The sequence below is a fragment of the Nerophis lumbriciformis genome, linkage group LG04 (genome assembly GCF_033978685.3).
Source record: "Nerophis lumbriciformis linkage group LG04, RoL_Nlum_v2.1, whole genome shotgun sequence".
Classification (NCBI taxonomy): Eukaryota; Metazoa; Chordata; class Actinopteri; order Syngnathiformes; family Syngnathidae; genus Nerophis; species Nerophis lumbriciformis.
In genome coordinates this window covers 24,814,500-24,840,705 of record NC_084551.2, presented here as the reverse complement: position 1 = coordinate 24,840,705, position 26,206 = coordinate 24,814,500, and the positions used below count along the sequence as shown (strand labels likewise).

The following is a 26,206-nucleotide window of genomic DNA, read 5'->3' as shown; positions in this document are numbered from 1 at the left end:
TTGGCAGCCAATCTTCACCCCTACCAGCGGGGTAATTGGTTCGGCCTTTTTTGTGAAATTATACAATTTGACTCAAACTTAAATTGAATGAAATGCGTGTTTTGGAGTAATGTACATAGGCATGTAAGGTCTGCTGCTTTACCGTAAAATGTAATGTAAAGAGTCTTGTCATGAAATAATTCCACTGACATTTCAGACTGTTTTGATTTACACGGTATTACGGGACAAAGTATGTCCCATTTATAGATTGATAATGGACTTGTACTGACAATTATGTTTTTCAAGGGACAATTGACAACCTTGGCAAGCATAGTTTCTTGTCCTTTGTTTGCTGCCCATGTAGCATTCATGCTAGCGGTACCATCTTCACGTTCATGTTTCTTTTAAAATGCTATTTTAAACTTGATGTGCACCGATAATAAGACAGTTTGTCCCTGCAATACTAACTAATTGCCTCAGTTTTATCTAAAGTTCTTTTGGAATTGGTTTTGAATGGCGCAGAGCACATCGCACACAATAATAAGAATTATTTTCTTGTCCTTATGATTTATTTTTGGTTTCTAAATTGATTGCATGCAAATAATTTGTACTTTTTGTTTCCGTAAACAATTGTATTTTTATGGCTATTGTGTTATCCTATATACTAGCATAATGTCGGTATTATTTACTTCTTATCCTTATCAATGTGGAGCCGTTTTTTTTATGTTTAATGTTGTGTTATATGCAATGTATGAATATGTGTGTATCCCCTTTTGCTTTAATGTAGTACATGTATAAAAGCGTTTTTGAAGTGTTAGACCCCAGGAATAATGTTGGCTGGTATTGCTCTAGCTAATTAACCTGACTCTTGCCAGATCCTTGTAGTTCGCTGAGCTCCACACAAGGATCTGGGCTCGAGGGCAATGCAATCTCCTTCAAGATAGCAAAAAATAACGAACCAATCAGGATCGCCGGGCGGGATTTCATAGATGTGACGTAGCGCCGAAGCAAAACAATGGCGGCACGCAGCGAGGAGTCGTGTGCTGACATTGATTCTGCTATTGCAACTGTTTGGTCGAATCTATCGGATATTAATTCTTTAAAAGATGAACAGAGAACTTTTCGCTCTGTCGTTATCCAATATGTCAGCTGTTCTGTTTTGGATTTCCCAGCGTCGCTCTCATCAGCGTCACGGGTTGATTTGGATGTGAGTGGTTGAAGTAGCACATCATTCAAGATAACGGACAAGTGGTTCATCCAATTACATACAATAATTTTTTTTTACAAGGCCCCCCCACCTGAAATACATCTCCCATTGAGAAGTCCCAGATCCTTGTGTGGAGCTCAGCGAACTACAAGGATCTGGTGAGAGTCAGGTTAGCAGCTAATGGGGATCTTAGTAAACAAACGAACAAAGAAACATGTAAAAATCGACAAAAATGATCAAATACAGTACTGTGTAAAATCTTTAAACCCCCTAGCTAATAGTAAGTATAAACAAAGATATTTAGCAGGATTACACAAACAATGCAAGTTGTTTTTTTTGCAAGGGTAACTACACACATGTCCCATAGGCCTTTGATGGACATCCGCACACGCCACAGACCCCACACAGCACACTTGAACCCTATCTATCATGTATTATGATATAACAGTATGTGACTGTAAACATCAATTTATTATTTTTAATATATATTTCTAAAAATGGTAGAACTGGAAATTATGTATGAGTGATAATAAGTATTATTGTTCACCAAGGTAACATTTAAAATATTATATTTGTTTTTCTTGATTTCACCAATAAATGTGATTATATACACCAGTATGACTGAACACATTTAATATGTGTGTAGACACGTCTGACACCATCTTCTTTTCTAATCCTGACCAGAATATGAGTTTGTAGCTCCATATGAGGTCGACCACCAAGGTGTGTACATCTCCCACAAGATTGCCCACCACCAACGCAGACGACGACGCAGATCGCTCTCTCCAGCTGCATCCTCGTCAAACGCTGATGGCGACAGTGAAACGACTCACATCCGCGTGAGCGGCTTGGGGCAAGACTTCCACATGGAGATGAAGGAGACCTCAAAGAGTCTGATTGCACCTGGCTTCATCATCCAGGTCCTGGGAATCAACGGCACCGAGAGCCTGAGGACTTACCACCAAGACGACCTCTGCTTTTACCAGGGGTCACTGAGGTCGAGGGTCAATTCGTCGGTGGCGCTGTCCACATGCACGGGGATGGTGAGTCTGAACGTGCCTGGGGTCGGATTGCAGGAAAGTTTGAATGAGAAGGCATCTGAGTGTTTTCACCAAAACTCCATGGTCAGTACATCTAAAGTATGCAAAGAATGTGCCAGCATTTATGTTGATCAACTCACCAGAGGTGATTATAATAGCCATACATTGTACTGTTACTTAAGAGCAGGTGTGCCCAAACGTTTGGCCTCAAAGGGCCAAGTGAAAATGTGCCAATGGTCCGTGGGTCAAATAATGATTTTTACCATGCAACAGCACCAACAGTGAGGAATTTAGCCTCATACCGCATATATAAATATGATATAAGTTTCATTTTCTGCAGATATCCAGGCGGTGTTCTGTAGCCAGTTCTTGCTAGATATTTTATGTGATTGTTTTCGATCTTTACGACATGGGCAAAGCGTGGCGACCAAGATTATCCTTTTCCATAGAGCGTGAACAAGTCCCAACTTTTCTGTAGAGCAGGGGTCTCAAATTTAAACACAACCAGTTAGCTTGTAAAAAAAATAACAAAAATAATCTATATATTTTACAATTAAAAAACCTGACAGTTCAGTCATCACCATTTTACCATAGAATTTATGGTGGTTTTTACACCAAATTACTGGAAATGGAAAAAACTTTGTTTTTACATTAAAATTCTAGTGTCTAACTAAGCTGCCATCTTTTCAAAGTGCATTACTATTAATTAAATAACAGTAACCCTGTTTTGTTTACAGCAAAATTCTGGAAACTAAGCTGCTTCTTTTTTTTACCATAAAATCAAATTTTATAGTGCATTACCGTTGATGGAAAAATGGTACCACTGTTGATTTTATTGTAAATTTCTGGCGACTAAACTGCCAGGTTTTTACATTAAAAATCTATTGACTTTCTTCAAGTGTAGCCTTGTGGACATGCCATCAGTGATTGTACAGCTTCAAAGAGGTCAGTATGAACATGAATTAAATTTGGTAGCCAAATTAAATGACACGGTGGGCCAAATTTGTCCTGCGTGCCCCACTTCGGACATCCCTGGTTTGGAGTAATAAGACTCAAGTAAAAAGTAGTCATCCAAATTATTACTTAAGAGTAAGAAATCATTGAAAAAAAGTTTGTGTGCGTGTGCGTGAGCATGTGTGTGTGTGTGTGTGCGTGCGCACAAAACAGAGAGAAACTATTACACCATGTACATGTACTATAAAAGATGCACCTTATATGATGTTATAACCTCACTTGTACTAGCATATTGTTAGCTAAAATATCTACAATTTACCGCAATGTTTTTGTCAATTTTGTCTAGTTGGAAATGTAATTATTGTAGGCTGAAATGTGAACATTTCTACTGACACAGATGACAGCACTTGATATAAACATCGGTTGTCCTAGTTTGTAAAGTAAACATTGAAAAGGGGTACTACTTCTTCTGCCATCATGTTACTTTTTACAGTGTGTAGTTAGTGTGGAGTCACATGACTGCCAGCCTCCATTTAATTGGTTAAATGGAATCAAAGGTCACTAGGGCTCACGTTGGATTGGTGACACAAAGTCATGTGACCGTGCCCACTGAAAGAAGCGTCTCCAACGAGGCAAATTAATTAATGTAATTCTGATGTAAATAAATACCCGCAATCAGAACTAAAGTCAATGTAACAAAATAAAAGTATTGTTTCCTCTTCACAAAAATACTCAAGTAAAAGTAAAATGTTGCATTAAAACTACTCTGATAAGTACAATTTATCCCAAAAGTAAAGCATTGCTACTGACCAAGTGATTTATAACTGAGCCTATTTGTTAAATTTGTCGCATCTTGGGACCACTGATAGTGTAAACACAGCATTAGATGTCCTGCTGTGTTGGAGAAAAAAGAAGCATGTGATCCTTTCACATTTATTAAAGCTCTAGATTCCCACAGACACAATATACGAAACATTTAGAATTTGGAGATATTTAGGAAATTACAAATCAGATGCTGAGTTGATTAGTTAGGGTATAAATATAAGGAAACTGGGATTTTAGTTTGGATATGTAAATAAATCCATAAGCTTTGATTCAATAGAGAAAGATTTCAAACCTATGCATTTCACTTGATTAAAATGCATGATTAATTTGGACAAAAGTGGATGCGCGAAACAGTGTAGTGGTGTGTGCGCGTAAGTGTGTGTGTGTGTGTGTGTGTGTGTGTGTGTGTGTGTGTGTGTGTGTACAGCTGATGCATTTGTAAGCTTATTGCTACCGAGACAAATCCTAGCCTCTATACCCTCGTTTTGTTCTGTGCAGACACTTGGCTGAATTTCAGTTCTTTTCTTGGTGGTCCTGTTTGCTGCATAAAAATAATGAGGGAATGACAATAATTGAGCTTAAGTGAAGCAGCTCCACCATAAGACCACAAGTTGCAATGCTAGTCCTCTTAGCATTCAAGAGAACAAAGGACTACATTAATACACGTGTAATCCGCTCAGCATTGAACTGACATTCACAGTAGGGAGATCAATTTCGCAGTTGTATTTTTTTCCAAGTTCAAATTGAAGTACAGAAGTCATTCCAATTATGTGTAGACAGTTTGAGCCAGTGTGACAACATTTCCATTTTGTTTTTGTTTTTTTTAATTGATTTTATTGCAGTGGTTTTCAATGGATTCCGTGCTGGTCTTTGGTAGTTTGGGATTATCAGTGGGAAAACCACTGCCATTGTTATTTCCCTCAATAACCACAGATAATAGCACTCCGGGGATGTGCTCTTTGTGTGTGTCAGCATTGAAAAACACTAACAGATTCAATCAAAAGGCAGATGATGTAAATAGTTCTGCGACTAGGTCTAGAGCAAAGTACTGCAAATATATTTTGACTTATTTAAAAGGTTATCTTTAAGATGTTTCTAAAATTACGAATGTTTAGCATTACATGATGAGCCTTTTTTTTTTTTTTTATTTATTTCAAACCTGCACAGTACAACACACTTTTTTTTTCTTTCTTTTTTTTTTTACATTTTGGCAGAGACATTTATGCAAGGTTTGAAAAGGGGTTGGATGAAGCAGATGCTTATAATATCCCAACCCCTCTCACTTATTCCACATTTAACATAAACAATATAATACAAGAACAATACTATACAAACAAAAACAAGAAAAGCTCCTGTATACTAACAATACAATAGTACCACTGTTACTATGAGACAAGACAAGACGAGACAAAACACACACACACACTCACACACACACACACACACACACACACACACACACACACACACACACACACACACACACACACACACACACACACACACACACACACACAGGCCCAAACACTCTGACCATACACCTCTATCCCATCACTCTGTGCTGAGGGCATCACTCTCTTTCCTCCTCGTACTTCTTCAGTACTTCTTTTTTAAACAGTCTTTTAAATTGAATCATGTTAGAACAGGTTTTTAACTCGATTCCTAAGTTGTTCCACAGAGTGACTTCACGCACTGAAATGCACATTGATTTTAAAGTTGTTCTAAATGTAGGCAAATATAATTTGTTGTTTCCTCTTAGACTGTAACTATGGTGAGCATCTCTATCCTGGAATAGGTTTTGTATATTGGATGGTAGAGAGTTTTGGGATGCCCTAAACATAATTTGAGCAGTTTTAAAGTTGATCACATCGTGAAGTTTAAGTTGCTTTAACTTCATGAATAGTGGATTTGAATGATGTCTGTAGTGAACATTGGACACAATCCTAATGGCCTTTTTCTGTGTCTAAAGGCTGTAGATGGGATTTATAACAATTCCCCCAGACTTCAACACAATAGTTTAAATATGACATAGTACATGAATGATACAATAACAGCAGAGCTTTGGTGTTCAATAAATGACATGATCTCCTCATCATTCCAACACATTTAGCAACTTTTGTAATCAGGTAATTTATATGAGGCTTCCATGAGATATTTTCATCTATTATTACTCCTAAGAATGAATTTTGTTGAACATATTCTATTGGTGTATCATCAATAACAATCCTGATGGGTATATTACTTTTGCGATTGCTAAAGAGCATGATTTTGGTCTTCTTTAAATTCAGAGACAATTTGTTGGTATTAAACCAAGTTTTTAACTTGATCATCTCCTCAGTTACAGAGGCCAGAAGTTGCTTCATGTCGTCACCTGCACATGTAATGGTTGTATCGTCAGCAAAGAGGATGAACTTCAGCAGTGTTGATACTTTACATATTTCGTTGATATACATTATAAATAGTGTGGGTCCTAGTATCGACCCCTGGGGGACTCCACAGGTTATGTTCATGAGTGTAGATTGATGTTGGTCGATCTGAACAATCTACTGTCTCTCATTCAAGTAGCTCTTCAGCCATTTCCCTGCCACTCCCCTTATGCCATAGTTTTCCAGTTTATTTACCAAAATCTGGTGGTCAATGGTATCGAAAGCCTTTTGCAGGTCAATAAAAATTCCTATAACAAATTTGTTCTTCTCGATACCATTAGTAATGTTTTCTATTAAATCACTTAAAGCTAATGAAGTTGACCTATTTTGACGAAACCCATATTGACAATCAGATAATAATTTGTGCTTTTCAATGAAGCCACGAAGTCTATTATCAAATAATTTTTCCAATATTTTTGACAACTGTGGCAGAAGGGAGATGGACCGGTAATTTGTGAAGTGGTGTTTGTCTCCAGATTTGAAGATGGGGATGACTTTTGAGAGTTTCATTTGTGAAGGAAATAGTCCAAGTTGAAGAGATAAATTGCAGATGTGTGTGAATGGTTTGATGATTTCTTCCGCTACGTTCCGGACCGTCCTCATGTCGAGGTCATAAATGTCACGTGATGTTTTGTTCTTGCTTTTCTGAATAACCTCCAATACTTCCTTTTCAACAGTCGGAGTAAGGAACATTGAATAAGGATTTTTTTTCAATCAGTTCCATGGGCTGTTCATCATTAATTGGGATTTTTGTTGTCAGCTCAGGCCCAATATTAACAAAAAACATATTGAAGCCATCAGCAATCATCTTCTTGTCACTTATGATTTGGTCGTTCTCAACAAAAAACTCCGGATAACAAGGACTGTTTAAACCATGCCCAATAATTGTATTTAATACCTTCCAAATTCCCTTTATATCATTTTTCTTTTGGATTAATAGTTTGGTGGTGTATTATTTTCTGCTTGCTCTTAATATGCTGGTTAATTTATTTTTATATGTTTTGTACTTTTGTTCTGTTTCTATGGTTTGATGCCGAAAAAAAGTCCTATATAAATAATTGTTCTTTTTGCAAGCGTTCGCAAGCCCCTTGGTTATCCATGGAGTTTTTGTGGAGTTAGTTATAGTGCATTTTTTGATGGGGCAATGTGTATCATAAAGTGAGAAAAAAATGTCATGAAAGAAATTATAAGCTGTATTTATATCTGGCGTTTGAAAAACAGAATCCCAGTTTTGTTTTATATACCACTTGTATTGTTTGGGATAGCTGGAGCCGACCCAAGCTGATTTTCAGCTGACTGATCACTAGTTATTTGAGTAGAGATGTGACGTTCACAGGCGAGTCAAGTCTTTTGAACGGATCTTTTAAGTGAAAGATGAGAACTGGGTTTGCAGTTGCGAGTCGTTTAAAAAAAAAAATCTCCAAGGCCTGACTGGAATAGAAAATGAGTCCGAGTCAAAGGAAAGAGGCATTTGATTTTTTTCTTTTTCATTTGATTTTTATTGACATCCAGCATCAGACATTCCTATCCATTACATCATATTCACATAAATCATGTATCTATTGTCTGCCCTAAATGTCAAAATATTTTTGTTTATATCCCACCCATACCACCCCCCGCCCCAAAAAAGAAAGAAACAAACAAAAAAACAAAAAAAGTAATATCTACAAATACATTGATTAAATGAACAAAGAAAAAAAAAAAAATACTAATAATACATTAATAATAATAATAATAATCAGAAATAAAATAAAATGTAAACAGATATATATATATATATATATATATATATATATATATATATATATATATATATATATATATATATATATATATATATATACTGTATATATATATATATATATATAGAGTATATATATATATATATATATATATATATATATATATATATATATATATATATATATATATATATATACATACATACATATACACATATAAGGAGTAATCCCTTTTCTTTCTTTTTTTTTGCAGTACAATCACTAATTCGAAAAATTTAAGTCAGGTTTATGGGGCGTGACATACTTGACCCAATTTTCCCAGTATGAAGTAAATTTCTCCAATTTTTAATTAATAAAGGCAGTTATCTTCTCCACTTTATATATGTCCATTGTTGTTTCCATCCACTGCTTCAAAGTTGGGCTCTCCTGGGATATCCATTTCCTAGTAATGGTCTTTTTACAAGTCACCAGTAGGATATTCATTAAGTGTTTATCTTTCTTCAGCCAGTCCTGAGGTACATGTCCAAAAAACAAAGTTTTACCTTCGAAGGGTATTTCACGTTTGAAAATATCCTGTAGAGCTTGGTGTATCTCTTTCCAATAGTCTTTTATGGTGGAGCAGTCCCAGAAAACATGGTAATGATTTGCATTTGAATTCCCACAATTTCTCCAGCAGGCAGGGGAGTTGTTATCATAGTGAGACTTCTGAGAAGGTGTAATAAAAAATCTGATCAAATGTTTCCACCCAAACTCCCTCCATTTGGGTGAGCTGGTACAAGTCCATTGATATTTCCATATTATTGTCCATTCTGTCTCAGATATAGTTATCCCTCCTTCCTTCTCCCATTTTGTTTTAATATATGAAGTTGAATATGATTTCATATTCAACAGACAACGGAAAGAGGCATTTGAAAACACATTTACGGTTAATTGTTCTGCTGTGGATTTGTAAAGTAGTTCAAATGTAAACACCAGCTACGGTAGAACTATTTTGCATTCACATTTTTAGCTTGTCCTAAATTGTATTTGAGTTTTGTTTATATTTCTATACACATACAGACATACTTATATTATTTATTTATATATGTTTGTGTATTGTTGATCCACAAAGTTTTAGAAATAGTGATTCCATTGTCAATGCACCAATAGTGTATGTATTTGTTTGAAATATTCTGATCCAAATCTTATAACTGCTGCCAGTAATTGTTTCTGTAATTGTTTTTCTTGATCTATAACTATGAGCCAGTCTTTTGAATGGCCCTTTGAAATAAATGGTTCCTTAGGATCCCGCCAACTCAAAAGAGCCATAATTCCCATCTCTACAGTTGAGTGGAATCTAACCGATACCAGCAGCATGAAACTCAGCGATGTGAACCACTAAACTATCAATAGCCCTTTATACGGTTTACCTTTAGTACAATACATTGCTACCATCTGTTTGGAAATAGTTTCTTTAGCTGGTCAAAAAAAAAGTTCACCAACCACAGCCTTGTACTTAAGTCAGGTAAATATTGACCAAAGTGTCCAAGACCAATATTGGTGTATGTGCAAATGTGCATACTCCTGACTTTCAAATTAAATGTGAGACCATTCAGGTGTCCTCTTTTTGTAATTAACTATGCAAATCGGTTTACCATAATATGGCACAGAATGGATGGAGGTCGTTTAGAGAATGTTGCATTGGCTTGAAACTGAAAACACAGTGCAGTCTGATTAATGTTTTTACAGACTGACTAATTGAAGGAGAAGGATTGGTCATTGTTAACCTGACTCTCGCCAGATTCTTGTCGTTCGCTGAGCTACACACAAGGATCTGGGACTTCTCAATAGGAGATGTATTTCAGAAGGCGGGGCCTTGTAAAAAAATCATTGTATGTGATTGGATAATCCACTTGTCCGTTATCTTGAATGACGTGTTACTTCAACCACTCACATAGAAATCAACCCGTGACACTGATGAGAGCGAAATCCAAAACAGAACAGCCGACATATTGAATAACGACAGAACGAAAAGTTCTCTGTTTATCTTTTAAATAATTAATATTCGATAGAGTCGACAAAACAGTTGCAATAGCAGAATCAATGTCAGCCCACGACTCCTCGCTGCGTGCCGCCATTGTTGTTTGAATCAAACAGTCGCTTCGGCGCTACGTCACATCTATGAAATCGCGTCCGGCGATCCTGATTGGTTCATTATTTTTTGCTATCTCGAAGGAGTTTGCATTGCCCTTGATCCCAGATCCTCAGCGAACTACAAGGATCTGGCGAGAGTCAGGTTAGGTCCTTGTTACTTCCTAGGGGCTTTTTTTTACTGCAGAAAATGATTTATAAAGGACTATTGTGTCGTAAAGTTAATGTATACTGTGCATTGCCTTTGCAACTGCACCATGCTGGGTTTATTTACGCTTTCATGAAAGTAAGGACTTTAACTGCAAAAGTTCTCACACTTAAAAGTGAAGAATGGATAGAATAAAATTGTCTAAAATAGTTGTCTATGGTGTGAACATGTGCAGCAGCTGACACTAGTACCAAATATCAATCATTTTATACGTCTATAACGGAAACCACTAATCACACTACCACTAATTACATGTTGGTGGAAAAGTTGAAAGATGCAGGCATTTTTGAATCTGTACCTTAAACCACGTCTAGTTAACTGGAGACTCGGGGGGCTAAATCCATCACAGGAATGACACCTCACCGGCCCCCAAGTTTAGTTCAAGACTTAAGAGAAAAAACATTTTTGCAGCAAATTCCCAAAAAAATCAAAAGAGTGCTCCTGATGCATACCGGAACTTTGACAACTGTAAACACATTGGCAGATCCTTACATTGACATTTTAACCTTGCTAGCAAACATAGAAGACTGGGGTCCCAACTTGTGATTTACATAACTTAGGTGTTCCTCAAGGCACCTCATTAAGTCCTCTTCTCTTTAGCAGTTACAATTTGTTTTATTTAACAACAGTAAGTTGATGCTGTTGCTTATTTACTTTAAATGCAGTCAGAAGTCGTTTGTTCAATTTCTTTAGTTTTACTCATAGTGTTTCTTAAGGTTAAATTTTAGGTCCTATCTTTTTCATCATATGGGCTATTTAACTGGCCAGCGAGTTCAGTTCAAAAACGTAAGCGAGACTCACATTTTTGCGGAACGTCCTTAAAAACAGCAGAGCACTCCTGTAACTCTGACAAAATAAATAGACCAAAATCAAATGTCTACCGTAGAGGAAGCTGGTTCTCCGGAATATACACAAGAAGATAAATAGTGAAGGGAGAAGTCTGGTCCCACAGTTCTGAGGTTTCTGAAAATATGGCGCCCCAAAACAATTTGGTTGAATATCCCTGTCTTGTGTAATTGGCTAAAGCTTTAAGTGGGCAAAGAGAGGTAAGAGACATGGACATTGTCTGTTTTATACATTTGAACAAAATACTGTATAAGTGCGTGTCTGTGACTTCTGGGTATGATCTGAGCAAGTGTTCCCCACATGGTAACTTTCATTTAAGTCTGAGCTGCTGACAAAATTCATGCATTGCTGTGGTTTTATTTCATTATTTACTTTGCTCTTTGGTGTCTTTTAATGATCCGAGTCGTATATTTGTTTTTATTGTTTTATATTTCAAAAGAAAGTGAGTCAATAATCGATAAAGACAGGATGTATGCAGTGGAAGATTAATGTTGTGCAGTATGTGAGATCACAACGGTCTCCACATTGTTTTTTTTATTTTCAGATGATAATTTACTTGCCTGACACAACATCCTTTGATGGGTTGACAACCTGGAAAGATGAAAAGAAGATAGTAAATAGTGCTTATAGTGGGGTAAGCTGTACAAATGTTTTAACCTAACATTTATTTGCCCCAAAATTTACATGAAAAATCCAGAATCACCAAGTTGTTTTTTATTCCTTCCTACAGCACAATACTATTCTGTGCCAAAAGATAAAGGCTAGGTGTCTTCCACAAATCACTTGTGCTTTCCTCTTGTAAAAGGACGGGTGTGTTTCTTGCTGCAGGGTTCATATTGGTCGTAATGTCGGAATGGTACGTGCTCTTTCATTGTCTAGGATTCCCAGGAATATTCACAATGAGCCTTATGAAGTGAGTGATACAGATTTGAAAATAAGAGGACTGACTGCTGCTGTCAATTCGCGAAACATGCACAATTAATCAAATGTTCTTAAAGTCAGTGGGAAACATTTGTTGATGGGTCTCCAAGTGGTCTAATGTGTTTTCAGGGGTGAGCCAACTATGGTGTATTGCACTGACATAAGCACAAAGCACTGTTAAAATGCATTAACTTTAATATTGTCAACTTTTATTATTGTTAATTTGTACCAGTTGTTCTGCAGAATATATCTGTCGTAATTATGTTCAAACAACTGTGGCACTTTCACTACCAGTTCAGCATGTTTTTGATGTATAGGGTATGACAAAAGAGAACGACACACATGGTCAGGTGCACATTTTAACACAATGAATACTTCCTTACTAAGTTCCGTTTTTTAGCAACCCTCCCACCCCTTCCTGTTGCTGCTTGTCTGGATGTGTCTGACTCCATAGAGTCCAGCTGTTTGTGCCCTCCCAAGTAGTGTTTCAGCATTTTATGACTGCTATTTGCACCTCGTAGAGCGCAGTGTGTAATCTGATGACTTTGCTATTTAAGAAAGGCAATGGAGTGACCTAATCTCTTAACATAGGGCCTTGGTTTGAGAAGAAGTGGATGCATGTTGTTTTGTAAAAGCCAGTGCTTAAACATAGTCTCAACATAGTAGGACTTCAGAACAATGTGCCTAGAAAAATACAATTGGTACTTACAGTTGTTTGCCCACTTGCTAACTTCCAAAAAAATAGATTTGTGGTGGTTGTTGACAAAAGAATCCCCAACGATACACTGTATAATGCAGAGGTGTGGATTTGAGTTGACATCAGTGACTCGGGACTTGACTCTGACTTTTGTCTGATGGCGGTAAAATACTTTACCGTGAATTCAGTATTTGCTCTTTCTACTATATACTTGTGTTGACATTTTTGACATGAATCGTATTCACGCAACAGAAAACTATGGTGGCTGAGAACACAACAACACAGCAACTTTAAGCCACAACTGTGTTAATGCCGCATGTCAGCTGTTGACGCAATCTCAAAATGCAGAGAAGGCAGGCAAAAGCAGGCAGGAGGTCCCTTTATTAGGTAGAAGGCAGAACAAAGGTAACAGGTCTAACAGGAACTCAGAAGACAACAGAACATGTTGGCATATAGAAGATAATGAACCAGCACTGAAAGAGGGAACACTACAGGAACCTTTACAGGAACTTTCCTATTTACTTGGGTAAATAAAGTTTCCCCTATGTTTCCCACAAAAATTACCAAGGTAGATTTAGTTTTTCAGATATTTTTCGAGGTTCCTGCCAGCTCGGTTGGACTTTTATAAGATTACTGGAACCTTATCGGGAGCGTTCCTAAAACATATTTTTCGAACACAGGACCGCCATTTACAGAATGCTACAAGACTTGATTATTTCCCATTGTTTGGGAATTTCCATTACAACAAACTTGACTACGGCGAGAAAGAAGAACGAAAGGAACTTTCGACTTGCAGGAATTTTTGCGTGGCATCTTTGTGCTGAAAAACGCTGATCAGTGGAAATATCTTGCGTTGTTTTTACTTAGCCGTAGTCTTTAAATTATATGCATTTTATTGTTTATTATTTTTCACAAACTTCATTTCAATAGGCAAAGCTACAAAAGGTTAACAGATTATTTTAAACATATTTATAGTGCAGTATGTCTATGAAAATTCTCATTCATCCAGGTCATTGTCATCTCAGGGCATTCAATCGATCGCAACTGGACTGTTTGGTTTGTCTCAGAAGACGTTTTGCCGCTCATCTGAGTAGGCTTCATCAGTTCGTGCTCATAGACTTAGATTGGCCAGATCTAGTTCTATAGACTTAGATTAGTCAGATTTAGTCCAACTAAGTCCAATCTGCCAATGAGTGGTCCTTTATTCCGCTCATAAAATCCAATAAATAACCATCCAAAGAGTGCCAACAATACTCCATTTACATTTTTGTGACTTGAATATTACCCAAATATTAGTGATATTGTTATGATAAGTGCTAATGCAGACGTACTATTAATAGCGGCGCCTTGATCACTACAATGTGTCCCTATGTTTACATCGAGTGTTTCCTCTCTTTCCTGCTCCCTGGAAGTTTATTGTTGATCATAAACCATGCATCTCACCTGAAAAGTAGATGCTGGATGTAATCCGACAAGTTGGTATACTTTGGCAGCCATTTAGAACCCGGAATTTGTGAGAACGACACAAAAAGACGCTTGGTCAAAGTAAAATGTGAGCTATTAATGGAAAAAATATTTAATGTAAAAACGATCCAAAAAACATTGATAAAAGCTTATTCCCAGGTTAAAGGAGAGTGTGGGAGTACTTCATGTTGTGTATAATTGTCATTTACATGCACATCTGTGCATAATTGCTAAAGTTGTGTTTTTATTGTTAACATGTATGCTGTTATTTGTTACCCTGCATATAAGTAGTTATTGTGTGTAAATATTTTACTTTCCTGTTTTCGCGCCATATTATTTATTTTAAACCATCAGTCTTGTGTCTAGTCACTCATAAATCAGTTCCTTTGCAATGATTACAAGATGAAAGCATGAACAATGACACATCTTCCTATGAGCAAGCAGTGCCTGGGGAATCTGTGGTGGGCTCTCCTATTTCTGAGGCTGAGGTTGCCGAGGTAGTTAAAAAGCTCCTTGGTGGCAAGGCCCAGGGGGTGGATGAGATCCGCTCAGAGTTCCTTAAGGCTCTGGATGCTGTGGGGCTGTCTTGATTGACAAGACTCTGCAGCATTGCATGGACATCGGGGGCAGTGCATCTGGATTGGCAGACCGGGGTGGTGGTTCCTCCCTTTAAGAAGGGTAACCGAAGGGTGTGTTCCAACTATCGTGGGGTCACACTCCTCAGCCTTCCCGGTAAGGTCTATTCAGGTATACTGGAGAGGAGACTACGCCGGATAGTCGAACTTCGGATTCAGGAGGAACAGTATGTTTTTTGTCTTGGTCGTGGAACTGTGGACCAGCTCTCTACTCTTGGCACTATAAATTAAAAAAAATATTTAAAAGACAAAACTGAATGTATTACTGTGAACGTTTCCCTCTGGTGTGGGTTCTCCTGGCCGACACATCTTCGGGAGACCGGTAGATCGTTTGAATCAAGTCTTTTTATTCTCATGCAGCGATTGCTTTCCAGCAATATATGTTTTTTCTTCTCAGTCTCGCGTCTCTCGCCCTCGCTCCAACTCCAACTCCCCTGTCTTGTCCCGGCTGCTGCTAATAAAGGCGACAGGTGATTAGATAACAAGGACCACCTGGGCCATCTACTCACCTGTCGCTGTTTTTGAGGCCGGTCCTTGCACACCCCGTTCCGCGGCAGGCCCGCAGGCCACGGCCCCCTCCACAATTACATTTTGGAATAGGGCTGTAACATAACATGTGGAAAAAGTGAAGCGCTGTGAATACTGTAGATCTCCCTACTCATCCATCTTAATGTGGATGTATTATGCAAAACTAACTTTTCCTACCTAATGGTACCTGCCTTTGCGTATTTGGGATCCCTATAACTCCAGAAAATTTGAAATAAACGGTGGAGGATTGCAAAAATATTTATAAAAATCATCTTGCCTTCCTTCCTGCTTCCTCCAAACGAGCCAATTCGCATTTGCCCTGCCCTGTGATTAAGCCGATATCTCAATATATGGTAGAAATTTGAAGTCCAACGTTGTGGTCAATAAGCTCATTTTTTTCTCTATCCTCTTGTGGGGAAGACTGACTTGTACTTGCACATGCAAAGTAACATAGAGTTCAAATGTATATATGTCAGCAGATTTGCTATTGAAGCTCTAAAAACGACAACATGGCTGGCAGGGAGAAGACACTGTCGAAGTGGAGGCACGTAAATAAGAAGTTGGTCTGTAAAACATAATCTCTGCAATATTTTGACCAAAGGACCGCAATTACATATTATGTAGACAACAAGAAAGTGTTTTAAATGTAAGTTTTTTTCTCACTGAATCTGGGTTCGGAATGGATTTGTCTTTGTTGCAATTTGACTGCTCTTGGTTTCACATGATTGATACTAAAACCCCTATTGTTGCATTTTGTTCTTCTTAAAGGGCCTCGAAGTTTGTAATCATCTGGTAAAGTACCGGGCCTGACAGTAAATATGTTTGTAAATATATTTCTTTGTCGCCATTATCTTTCGTCTGTCAAACACGACTACTGTATACTGGCAAATGATAATCATTATCTGACATGGAAATACTCTGAAACATGTAACTACTCTCCCATCATCTTATGGCACCCAAAGTATGGTGTAAAGGTCCTTGTATGGTCTTTACTATTGACACACATGCATGCCTTATTGATGCACAGTCTTTAGCATAGTATCCACTGTATGTACGAGGAATTATATTTGACTGCTTATATTTTCAGCCGACACAAAAAAGGGCAAGACCTCAAACAAGATACTGTATCTGATGCAGGCTACACAATTTTATTTTTTTCAACTATTTCCATATGTCCACAGACAGACGCTGACAGTCAATGTTCATTAAATGAGAGAAGTCAGTATCCAAAAATAGCAATACCCTGGCATGACTGACATATGACATCTTCAAACACTTGTGTATATCCACACATAGTAACATGCATACTATGCATACTAAGGTTTCTGCTGACCTGCAAACCCAGACATGCATGCTGTACGTACACACTGTAGGTCAGATGACAATTTTTTTGCTGCTACTATGGAAGGCTGTTACTCTTTTGATAAGGAATTCACACTTCACCCACAGATCAAGGTGGTAAAATGAGCTAGCATCCAAGTATAAGTATTTTCGAATAAAAACACTTGTGGAATTTCTTCATGTTACTTGATACAAAGTATCCTCAAAAACATGATATACTACTTAGTTTTTTTCAATCAGTGGGCATTTTTGTGTGATGTTATTTAAAGCAACTAAAGTCAACTTAGAACATATTACAGTTTAAGGATACGTACCACGCATCCTCCCATCAGTCTCTTTTTATCTGACAACCTTATTCCGATTTTGAGATACGGTCTAACCCTGAGCAGCAAAACAGATGTTGAACATGAAGAAACACAGCCAGTAATTGAGGCGCGCCAAGTTGAATCTTGACTAATTGCCGCCAGAGACAGATAGGGAGGTTAGAGGAATAGCTGGAGAAGGTTGGTATGTTTGTGGGGAATATATGACTGTTGGCCTTTAGGCTACTTTCCAGGCCTGGTTGGAGATGTAGGACGCTTGTGTTTTAAAAAGTCATAAATATAAGATCATTAGGATTGGGATATTCTTATGTCTTCACTGTATGTCAGGTGTGTCGAAAATGGGGCCATTCTCCGCCTACCATTTATTTCATAATGCAATTCAGCAGAATTAATTGATAATTGATAGGTTATATTAGGATCAGAGTTTACATTATGCTGCCGACTCCAATCACCCATAAATGAGATCGTTCGATACCAATACCAATCAAATGTATTAACTGTACATTTTTAAATGTATTCATAGTGAGTGGTATTGACAGTATAACAATATTAACAAATTATTCAAACAAGTTCCTTATTATCAATTTTTTCATACAATTGTTTGAGCCAAACAAAGTCAATACTACACTATAACTAAACAAAAGCAAAAACTACCATCTACTACTCATTTAAATCCATGGGGTTTTGCCCTCAGAGGTCATCATGTGTACAGGGACTTGTTCCCTGAATTTGTAAACATGAACAGAAACAAAAAACCTGATTTTGAGAAAATAAAATTATGATTCTAAATCACTTTATTATCGATTATATACTTCTTTTGGTCTCGACATCACCAATTTATGGATCAATCCGCCCTTCCCTGACGTGTTGTCTACTTCTGCTGTGACAATGCTGACATATGGTTGTTGTTATATTATCCTCTATGAAGACTCTTATTTATCTACTTGCTAATTTTCTGTTAATATCTGATGGCTTTTTACTGTAACGCGGTTCCATTTACACTTCTTACACTTAACTAAGCATTTATTTCTTGGTGTTGTTTAAAGGGGAAATGCACTTTTTTTTTTTTGCAATTTTGCCTAGCGTTCACAATCATTATGAGAGATGGATGTTATTTTTTTTAATGCATTATAAATATTAAATAAATGCGATCAAAAGTGTGCTTACAATGGAGCATATGGGAGCCGCTCAATTCTGCCTATAAGGCCCTTAAAAAACATCCAAACACCTCCATTGAGGTTTTATATACATGATGTAAGTATATATGTAATGTAGCAACATGCACAGTTATAATAACACTTACTGTTGATGTACTTTGATAATTTTAAGCAAAAAATGCATGACTATGTTTGCGTTTTTGTTTCTTCATCACTGATTATTTCTCGCTGCAGACTTGATGAGAGGCAACAAACATAATAAAACATCACTTACTGTACAAGGTCTGCTCACAATAGGATGCTGACTGCTGGGCTGTTCATATATTCCCATTTAGGTGAAGAATGTGGAATTAAGCGTTTTTTCTTGTCGTTCTTGCCATTTCCGTGTCTAAATTGGCTGTCAAAATGTACCAACCTGTCGGATTACATCCTCAGCCATCTACTTTCCAGGTGACAGGCAAGATTCAATAAACTTCCAAGGAGCAAGGAAAGAAGGAAAGAGCATACCACTCGATGATGTAAACATCACACGGTAGTGATCATGGTGCTGCTATAAATTGTTTGTTTACAGTAGTGCTTATAATAACAATATTATTAACATTTGGTTAATATTTAAGTCACGAAATGTAAATGGAGTATTATTGGCGCTTTTGGATGGTTATTTCTTGGATTTTTATGGGCAGAATAGAGGATGTCCCATTGGCTCCGCTGTAAGCTGACTTTTATTGACGTTTATTTAATATTTAGAATGCATTAAACAAAATCCACCCGTCGTCATGTCTTTCATAATTATTGTAAACGATGGGCGAAATTCCCAAAAAAGTGTTGTTCCCCTTTAAAGCTAGCTTTGCTATTAGCATACCTGCTCCTGGCTTGCTATCAGTGTGTAACGTGTTTATCTTGTTTCTCCAGTAATAATAATACTTGATCATGATTATTGATATACTGTATTTTTCGGACTATAAGTCGCAGTTTCTTTTCATAGTTTGGCCGGGCTCCAGTGCGACTTATATATGTTTTTTTCCTTTTTTATTATGCATTTTCGGCAGGTGCGACTTATACTCCGGTGCGACTTATACTCCGAAAAATACGGTACTAACAATTGCAGTTAATTTGCCACAATGGAAGTGATTATTAGATTATTATTAATTTAGGGGAGCGGCTCTACACTGTGCATATACATAATTAGCTCCGAGCTTGTCAATAAATAGTCAGTCAGAGGGATCAGGGTTTGTGATTGACATTAAAAGGCATCAATCCGCAATAGCAGTGTGCACGCTTTGAGTCTCTAGAAAAAAGTGCTGTATAATTATAATGAATTATTATTATAATTATTATTATTAATAACAGCAATCACATACTTTTTCATGAAATCGTCCATTACTGATTGGTGGCCGATGGAACGGCACACCCGTAATAATATAATGATATTATTAGATGTTACACAAATGTGTCACATATAACATAAAGCTAAAATGTCGCTGTTTGTTGAAATTGCTGAGAATATATTGACCTACGTTTTTGTATTTTAGATGCACAAACTGTATCGAAGTGACTTCCTGTATCCTTTTTCTGCATGCGGCCCTTGTGTAAAACCCTGCTGTACATAGTCACCAGACACAACCTTAGGTACACTTGCCGGTTAAAGAGCTATTCCTCTTAGGATAACTGGACTTTGCCTCTTGCCCCCAGACAGGTTTGATCCGCACTCAGGATGCAGACTACTTCCTGAGGCCAGTATCCCGCGACATTGCCCATAGAGAGAACTTCACAGCACCTCCCAGCCACCAGCCACACATCCTTTACAAGAATGACGGGAACACTCGCAAAGAGGACAGAGGCCATCACTCTCGGGTGCTTCAGAAGAGATCCCCAGATTCAGCTGCTCACAAGTCAGATCGGAACTTAACTACTAAAAGCCAAAACGACTCACAGACAAATGAAGACCTGCAGGGAAACCAGCAAAGTGAACCTCTCAGCAGTAATGACAGACATGATCAGCAGCAGGACCAACATGCCGGAAGTGATTACCATAATGGCCATTGGCAAGATGATGACTACACGCACAAAGACAGGCAGAGGCAGCACTTCTGCGGAAGACGGAAGAAATGTATGTAAGGGAATTTTTTTCATTATATTAAGTGACAACATTTTAACACATTTTTATTGAAGTAATAGTTGCCGTATAATATTTGAAAAATAAATTTTGTCAGTATTAACAGTTTAAGGGGATGGAATCTTTACTGTGCCCTTGCTTAGCCTGCTCAGTGGCCTTGTGGTTTGAGTTTTCGCCCTGAGATCGGGAGGTTGTGAGTTCAAACCCCGGCCGAGTCATACCAAACACTGTAAAAATGGGACCCATTACCTCCCTGCTTGGCACTCAGCATCAAGGGTTGGAATTGGGGGTTAAATCACCAAAATGATTCCCGAGCGCGGCCACCGCTGCTGCTCACTGCTCCCCTCACCTCTGAGGGGTTGGAACAAGGGGATGGGTCAAATGCAGAGGGTAATTTCACCACACCTAGTGTGTTTGTGACTATCAGTGGTACTTTAACTGAAATGAATAGTGTCAATGCCCAATAAGAGACTGGCCTCTTTTAAAGGGGAACTGCACATTTTTGGGGAATTGTGCCCATCTCTCACAAACCTTTTGTGAGACAAGATCACACATGTTTTTCACTTTTCTGTTTTTGAATTGTGAAAAACTGCTAGCAAGCAGAACTGGCGCTGCGGGATGAACTGATCAAAACGTTGACTGCATTGCCCCATTACGGCAATGCAGGTAATGGGGAGCCTTCTATTCTGCCCTCTATAAAAACATCAAACAATTGCCAATAAAGCACCAATTACACACTGTGATCTGCATATTAACTAAGCTGTAGCGACATTGTTATTGTAAGAAATAATGTGGAGGAACTGCTTTTAGTAACACAGCGCCTTGTTCACATAGAGGTAAGCGTGCTACTAAACTACTGAGCTGCTGCTGCTGAATCACCTCTGAGTTGGTAAAAGTTTGTGTAAGATTATACATCATGCTTTGTACTTGTATAGTACGTAAGTAGAAGGTTGTTTGTCATACGTCGAGTCGTTGGTCAACATTGAAATTCAACTTAGACATTGCTGGGAAAACGCGGCAAAATGCTCATTTCATTCCAGCATATTTTACCTGAGGAGTGAGGATTATGATGAATTTGTCATCTAAATGGGGAGCACAAGTCTTTTGCTGAATGAGAATGAGTCGGCATCCCAGTGAGAGCAAATATTGTAAGTGGCTGTCTATGGATTTTCTCATTCGTGTAGTTCAATGCATTCTTAGCGCATTCAATCGACCGCAAATGGACTGTTCGGTTGGTCTTTTAAGGGGTTTCGCTTCTCATCCAAGTTGGCCTCATCACTTCATGCTCATATACTTAAATTGGTCAGATCTACTTGGAAGTGGCTGTTTTGTTATGCTTGTATTTTATATTTCTAGTTTAGTACTTAGCGCAAGTGCTACAAGATGGTTTAGCGTTTCACTATAGCTGGATCTGAGAATGAGTCGGCATCTTCAAAAACGTGTAGCTCATCCTCTGTAGATTCAAGCTTAAAAAGATAAGGTTCATCATTTATCCCAAAATTAGTCGCTGTTGGCTCTCACTGAGTCTGCCTTGATTCGTAGTAGTTGTCAGCGGAACAAGTGATTGTTGCTATCCGCTCTGTGAAATCAATGCGCCCAGAATTGAAGTTTGCGTAATACTTAAAATGAACAAAATAATGTAAATATTACATGTTATTATGAATGTGCATATTACAACTTTACATATAGACTTCCAGCCTGTATACAAAACATTGATAGAGGTTTTTACGAGGGCTTTGTAGGCGGAAAAGATTGTATCTCCGTAGCCTGTATTGATAGCTACCTTGTTCAAGCTATTTTTTTTACTATTTATAATGCACAGAAAAGAAAAATGCATGTTTTCTTGTCTCACATAAAGATTGTGGATAAAAAAAATGGCAATACCCCTTTAAGTAACCCAGAGTTAACACAAAAAATACAAAGAAAAAGTAAAACATACAAAGTGAAGTAAATCCTTCAGTCTCAAGAGATGTAAAATAGTATTGAGGGATTTGACGTTAAGCATGATGATGGTTCGACCGTGGTAGGTTTCTAAATTGTACAACCTTAGAGACATTGAAATTTGAAGGTTCCATTGTATCTAAATTAGGGCAATTGGGAGGATAATGGTTCACATAGCTGACTTCTAGCTGAAGGGCAAGGGTGTAGTCTGCCTTTCGTCCCAATTTTGCTCGTATAAGAAAATAAAAAAGAAATTGATCGATAAATGTTAAAAAAAATTAAATTAAAGAAATTATCTGAAAGAGCTATAGAATCCCTGTGATAACCCATTGCTAAATATAACATAAAAAGTAAAGACCTGTTGGTTTTTGTTCATATTTTAATAGTCCCTTTTGAGTTGAAGAAACAATAGGTTACCTTCTATACAACCTGTGGGAAAACAAACACTATTGCATGTGATGACCGGTTTCTGCCAAGTGCAACTATCTCCATTTATGTTTAAATGACCTGTGGAAAGTTATGGGAACTATATAGATTAAGTTAAATATTCAATACACACCATGATTAATGTTTTTACTCGAGAAATGACCTCAATATCCGTTAACATTGGCTGTGTCATAGAAACCTGAACGGGTACCACCACCATTAACCCGCAGAACTCCAGCTGGCTGTCTCTGGTGAAAACACACAGTTTGTTTTCATTCCCTCAGGGTGACATCAGTGAACACCTGTGCTGTACTTTAGCTACAAAATTGTCTGCTCACCTGTCCACCGTCTAAATATAAGTAACAACTTTCAAGCCAGGCAGTGTTGGGTGATAATTGTAAAAACTAGAAATAACCAAGAGACTATAGGGAATAAGCTGTATTTTTTTTAAGCTACAATTTGTATTAGTAAGTGAAGCAGTTGTGCTCATCAGGTGATGATAAAACGGGAAGGTTGTTCCCAGACTTATATTTAAAGCACATGTCTCTCTTGAGTATTGTTATCTTTCAAACATGTGACCTCTGTCCCTTTCCACACCCGTTTAGTGTCCATTATCACATTGTAATCAAATAATGTGAACCCCCTTGTGTATTGTAGTATGCATAATGGAAGTTAAACATACACTAGAGGTTGCCAGATACAACACAGTTATGAAGTTAATCAATGAGAGATGTCAACGAAAAGAACACTAACCTTATACTTCATACATCACACAATCTAATGAGATTCAACACAGGAGCGGTATCATTTTACGGTGTCACTAAATAAGTTTAGCAACTTTTGCGCAAACACCTTTAACTTCTTTATCACTGCAAAGTATAACCGCAATAACATAATATTCAGCAAAATTGAAATATTTCAGTATATATTTATAATTGTAAAGTTTGTTACACTTTGATGACAAATATTACTAATTCTTAAAACTTTTTATAATTAAATCCAAATTGTTTCGTAGGAACTTCCACTTTCTTTACTTGGCTAATTAATTTGTATACATGTTTTTCCCAGACATGCCCAAACCTCCAATGGAGGATCTCTTCATGCTTCCAGATGAGTACAAGTTCATTCCCAGGAACAGGAGAGCAGTTTTTATGAAGAACCAAAGTGACCAAAAGCTCAATGTGGAAACGCTGGTGGTTGTCGACAGGAAGATGATGGACAACCATGGCCATGAGAACATTACCACTTATGTTTTAACTGTTCTCAATATGGTGAGAGGAATTATTTTACAAAAATGCTTTGCTTCAATAGGAAGTTTGTTGATCACACTGTGAATAACTGCCAGGTACTCATACAGTCCATAGAGTGACATATATTTACATGTTTTTAGTTTAGTAATAGTAGTTCAAAATTCATATCAGTTATCCATCAACTTATGACAATTTTTCTAAATGGCATTATTTTACTTTGTCAAGACAAAAGCCTTTGTGGTTTTAAATGGTCGAGATCCAAGTTGCTTGAGGTAATAGCTGGTGTCAGAGATCACGATGTTGCATGTTTTTTTTCAGCGCTCAAGCAGTTGCAACTTTAAGAGATTATCCGAGCGTCTTACTGATTACAGGCTATCATCTGCCAATTTTCTAGTTTTCGAATCAAATCAAATCTAACTTTATTTATAAAGCGCTTTTCATACATAAAATAAATGCAACACACAGTGTTTTACAGACTTAGAAACAATACACTGATGACCTAGATCCCCCATTATCGCACACACACAAATATCAAACACAAACACACACACATACACGCATATGCACATTTATGAACAAATGATAAAACACATTTGTGACATAAATAGTATTGTGTCACTAATATTAAAATTTTTTGGCATTATTCTTAAGCTTGTATTAAAGGAGAGCTGCATTTTATTTGGGGGGAGGCATATTTCACAATCCCTTCATGAGACAAGAACACATATCTTCTTATTTTTTGTGCATTCTAGATAGTAAAATCATGCTTGCAAGAGGTGGCTAACAATGCAGGTAATGGAGCATCGTCTATTCGACTTATAAAGCCCTCTGAAACACATCGAAAAACCACCAACAATGCTTCATTTACATGCTGGAACCTGCATATTAACCAAGCTATATCAACATTGTTGCTTTCACAAAGTCTGCCATGTTTAGTGGCAGTTGGTTAGTTGTCGCTGTTGTTAAAGGAAATATCAATCAATCAATCAATCAATCTTTATTTATATAGCCCTAAATCACAAGTGTCTCAAAGGGCTGCACAAGCCACAACGACATCCTCGGTACAAAGCCCACATACGGGCAAGGAAAAACTCACCCCAGTGGGACGTCGATGTGAATGACTATGAGAAACCTTGGAGAGGACCGCATATGTGGGTAACCCCCCCCCTCTAGGGGAGACCGAAAGCAATGGATGTCGAGTGGGTCTGACATAATATTGTGAGAGTCCAGTCCATAGTGGATCCAACATAATAGTAAGAGTCCAGTCCATAGTGGGGCCAGCAGGACACCATCCCGAGCGGAGACGGGTCAGCAGCGCAGAGATGTGCCCAGCCGATGCACAGGCGAGCGGTCCACCCCGGGTCCCGACTCTGGACAGCCAGCACTTCATCCATGGCCACCGGACCTGTGCCCCCCCCCCCTCAAGGAAAAGGGGAGCAGAGGAGAAAAGAAAAGAAACGGCAGATCAACTGGTCTAACAGGGGGGCTATTTAAAGGCTAGAGTATACAAATGAGTTTTAAGATGGGACTTAAATGCTTCTACTGAGGTAGCATCTCTAATTGTTACCGGGAGGGCATTCCATAGTACTGGAGCCCGAATAGAAAACGCTCTATAGCCCGCAGACTTTTTTTGGGCTCTGGGAATCACTAATAAGCCGGAGTTCTTTGAACGCAGATTTCTTGCCGGGACATATGGTACAATGCAATCGACAAGATAGGCTGGAGCTAGACCGTGTAGTATTTTATACGTAAGTAGTAAAACCTTAAAGTCACATCTTAAGTGCACAGGAAGCCAGTGCAGGTGAGCCAGTATAGGCGTAATATGATCAAACTTTCTTGTTCTTGTCAAAAGTCTAGCAGCCGCATTTTGTACCAACTGTAATTTTTTAATGCTAGACATAGGGAGACCCGAAAATAATACGTTACAGTAGTCGAGACGAGACGTAACGAACGCATGAATAATGATCTCAGCGCCGCTAGTGGATAAAATAGAACGAATTTTAGCGATATTACGGAGATGAAAGAAGGCCGTTTTAGTAACACTCTTAAT

At 37.8% G+C, this 26,206-nt stretch overlaps 1 protein-coding gene across 1 annotated transcript in view; it reads left to right on the top strand.

Moving 5' to 3' along the window:
• The window catches only part of adamts16 (ADAM metallopeptidase with thrombospondin type 1 motif, 16), a 113,072-nt gene that overhangs the window by 10,868 nt on the left and 75,998 nt on the right, over positions 1–26,206 (top strand). Inside the window, exons 3-5 of the mRNA XM_061945085.1 lie at positions 1,871–2,229; positions 20,116–20,533; positions 23,975–24,177. Of these exons, the coding sequence (XP_061801069.1) occupies positions 1,871–2,229; positions 20,116–20,533; positions 23,975–24,177 (980 nt within the window). The remainder of the gene's footprint in view (positions 1–1,870; positions 2,230–20,115; positions 20,534–23,974; positions 24,178–26,206) is intronic.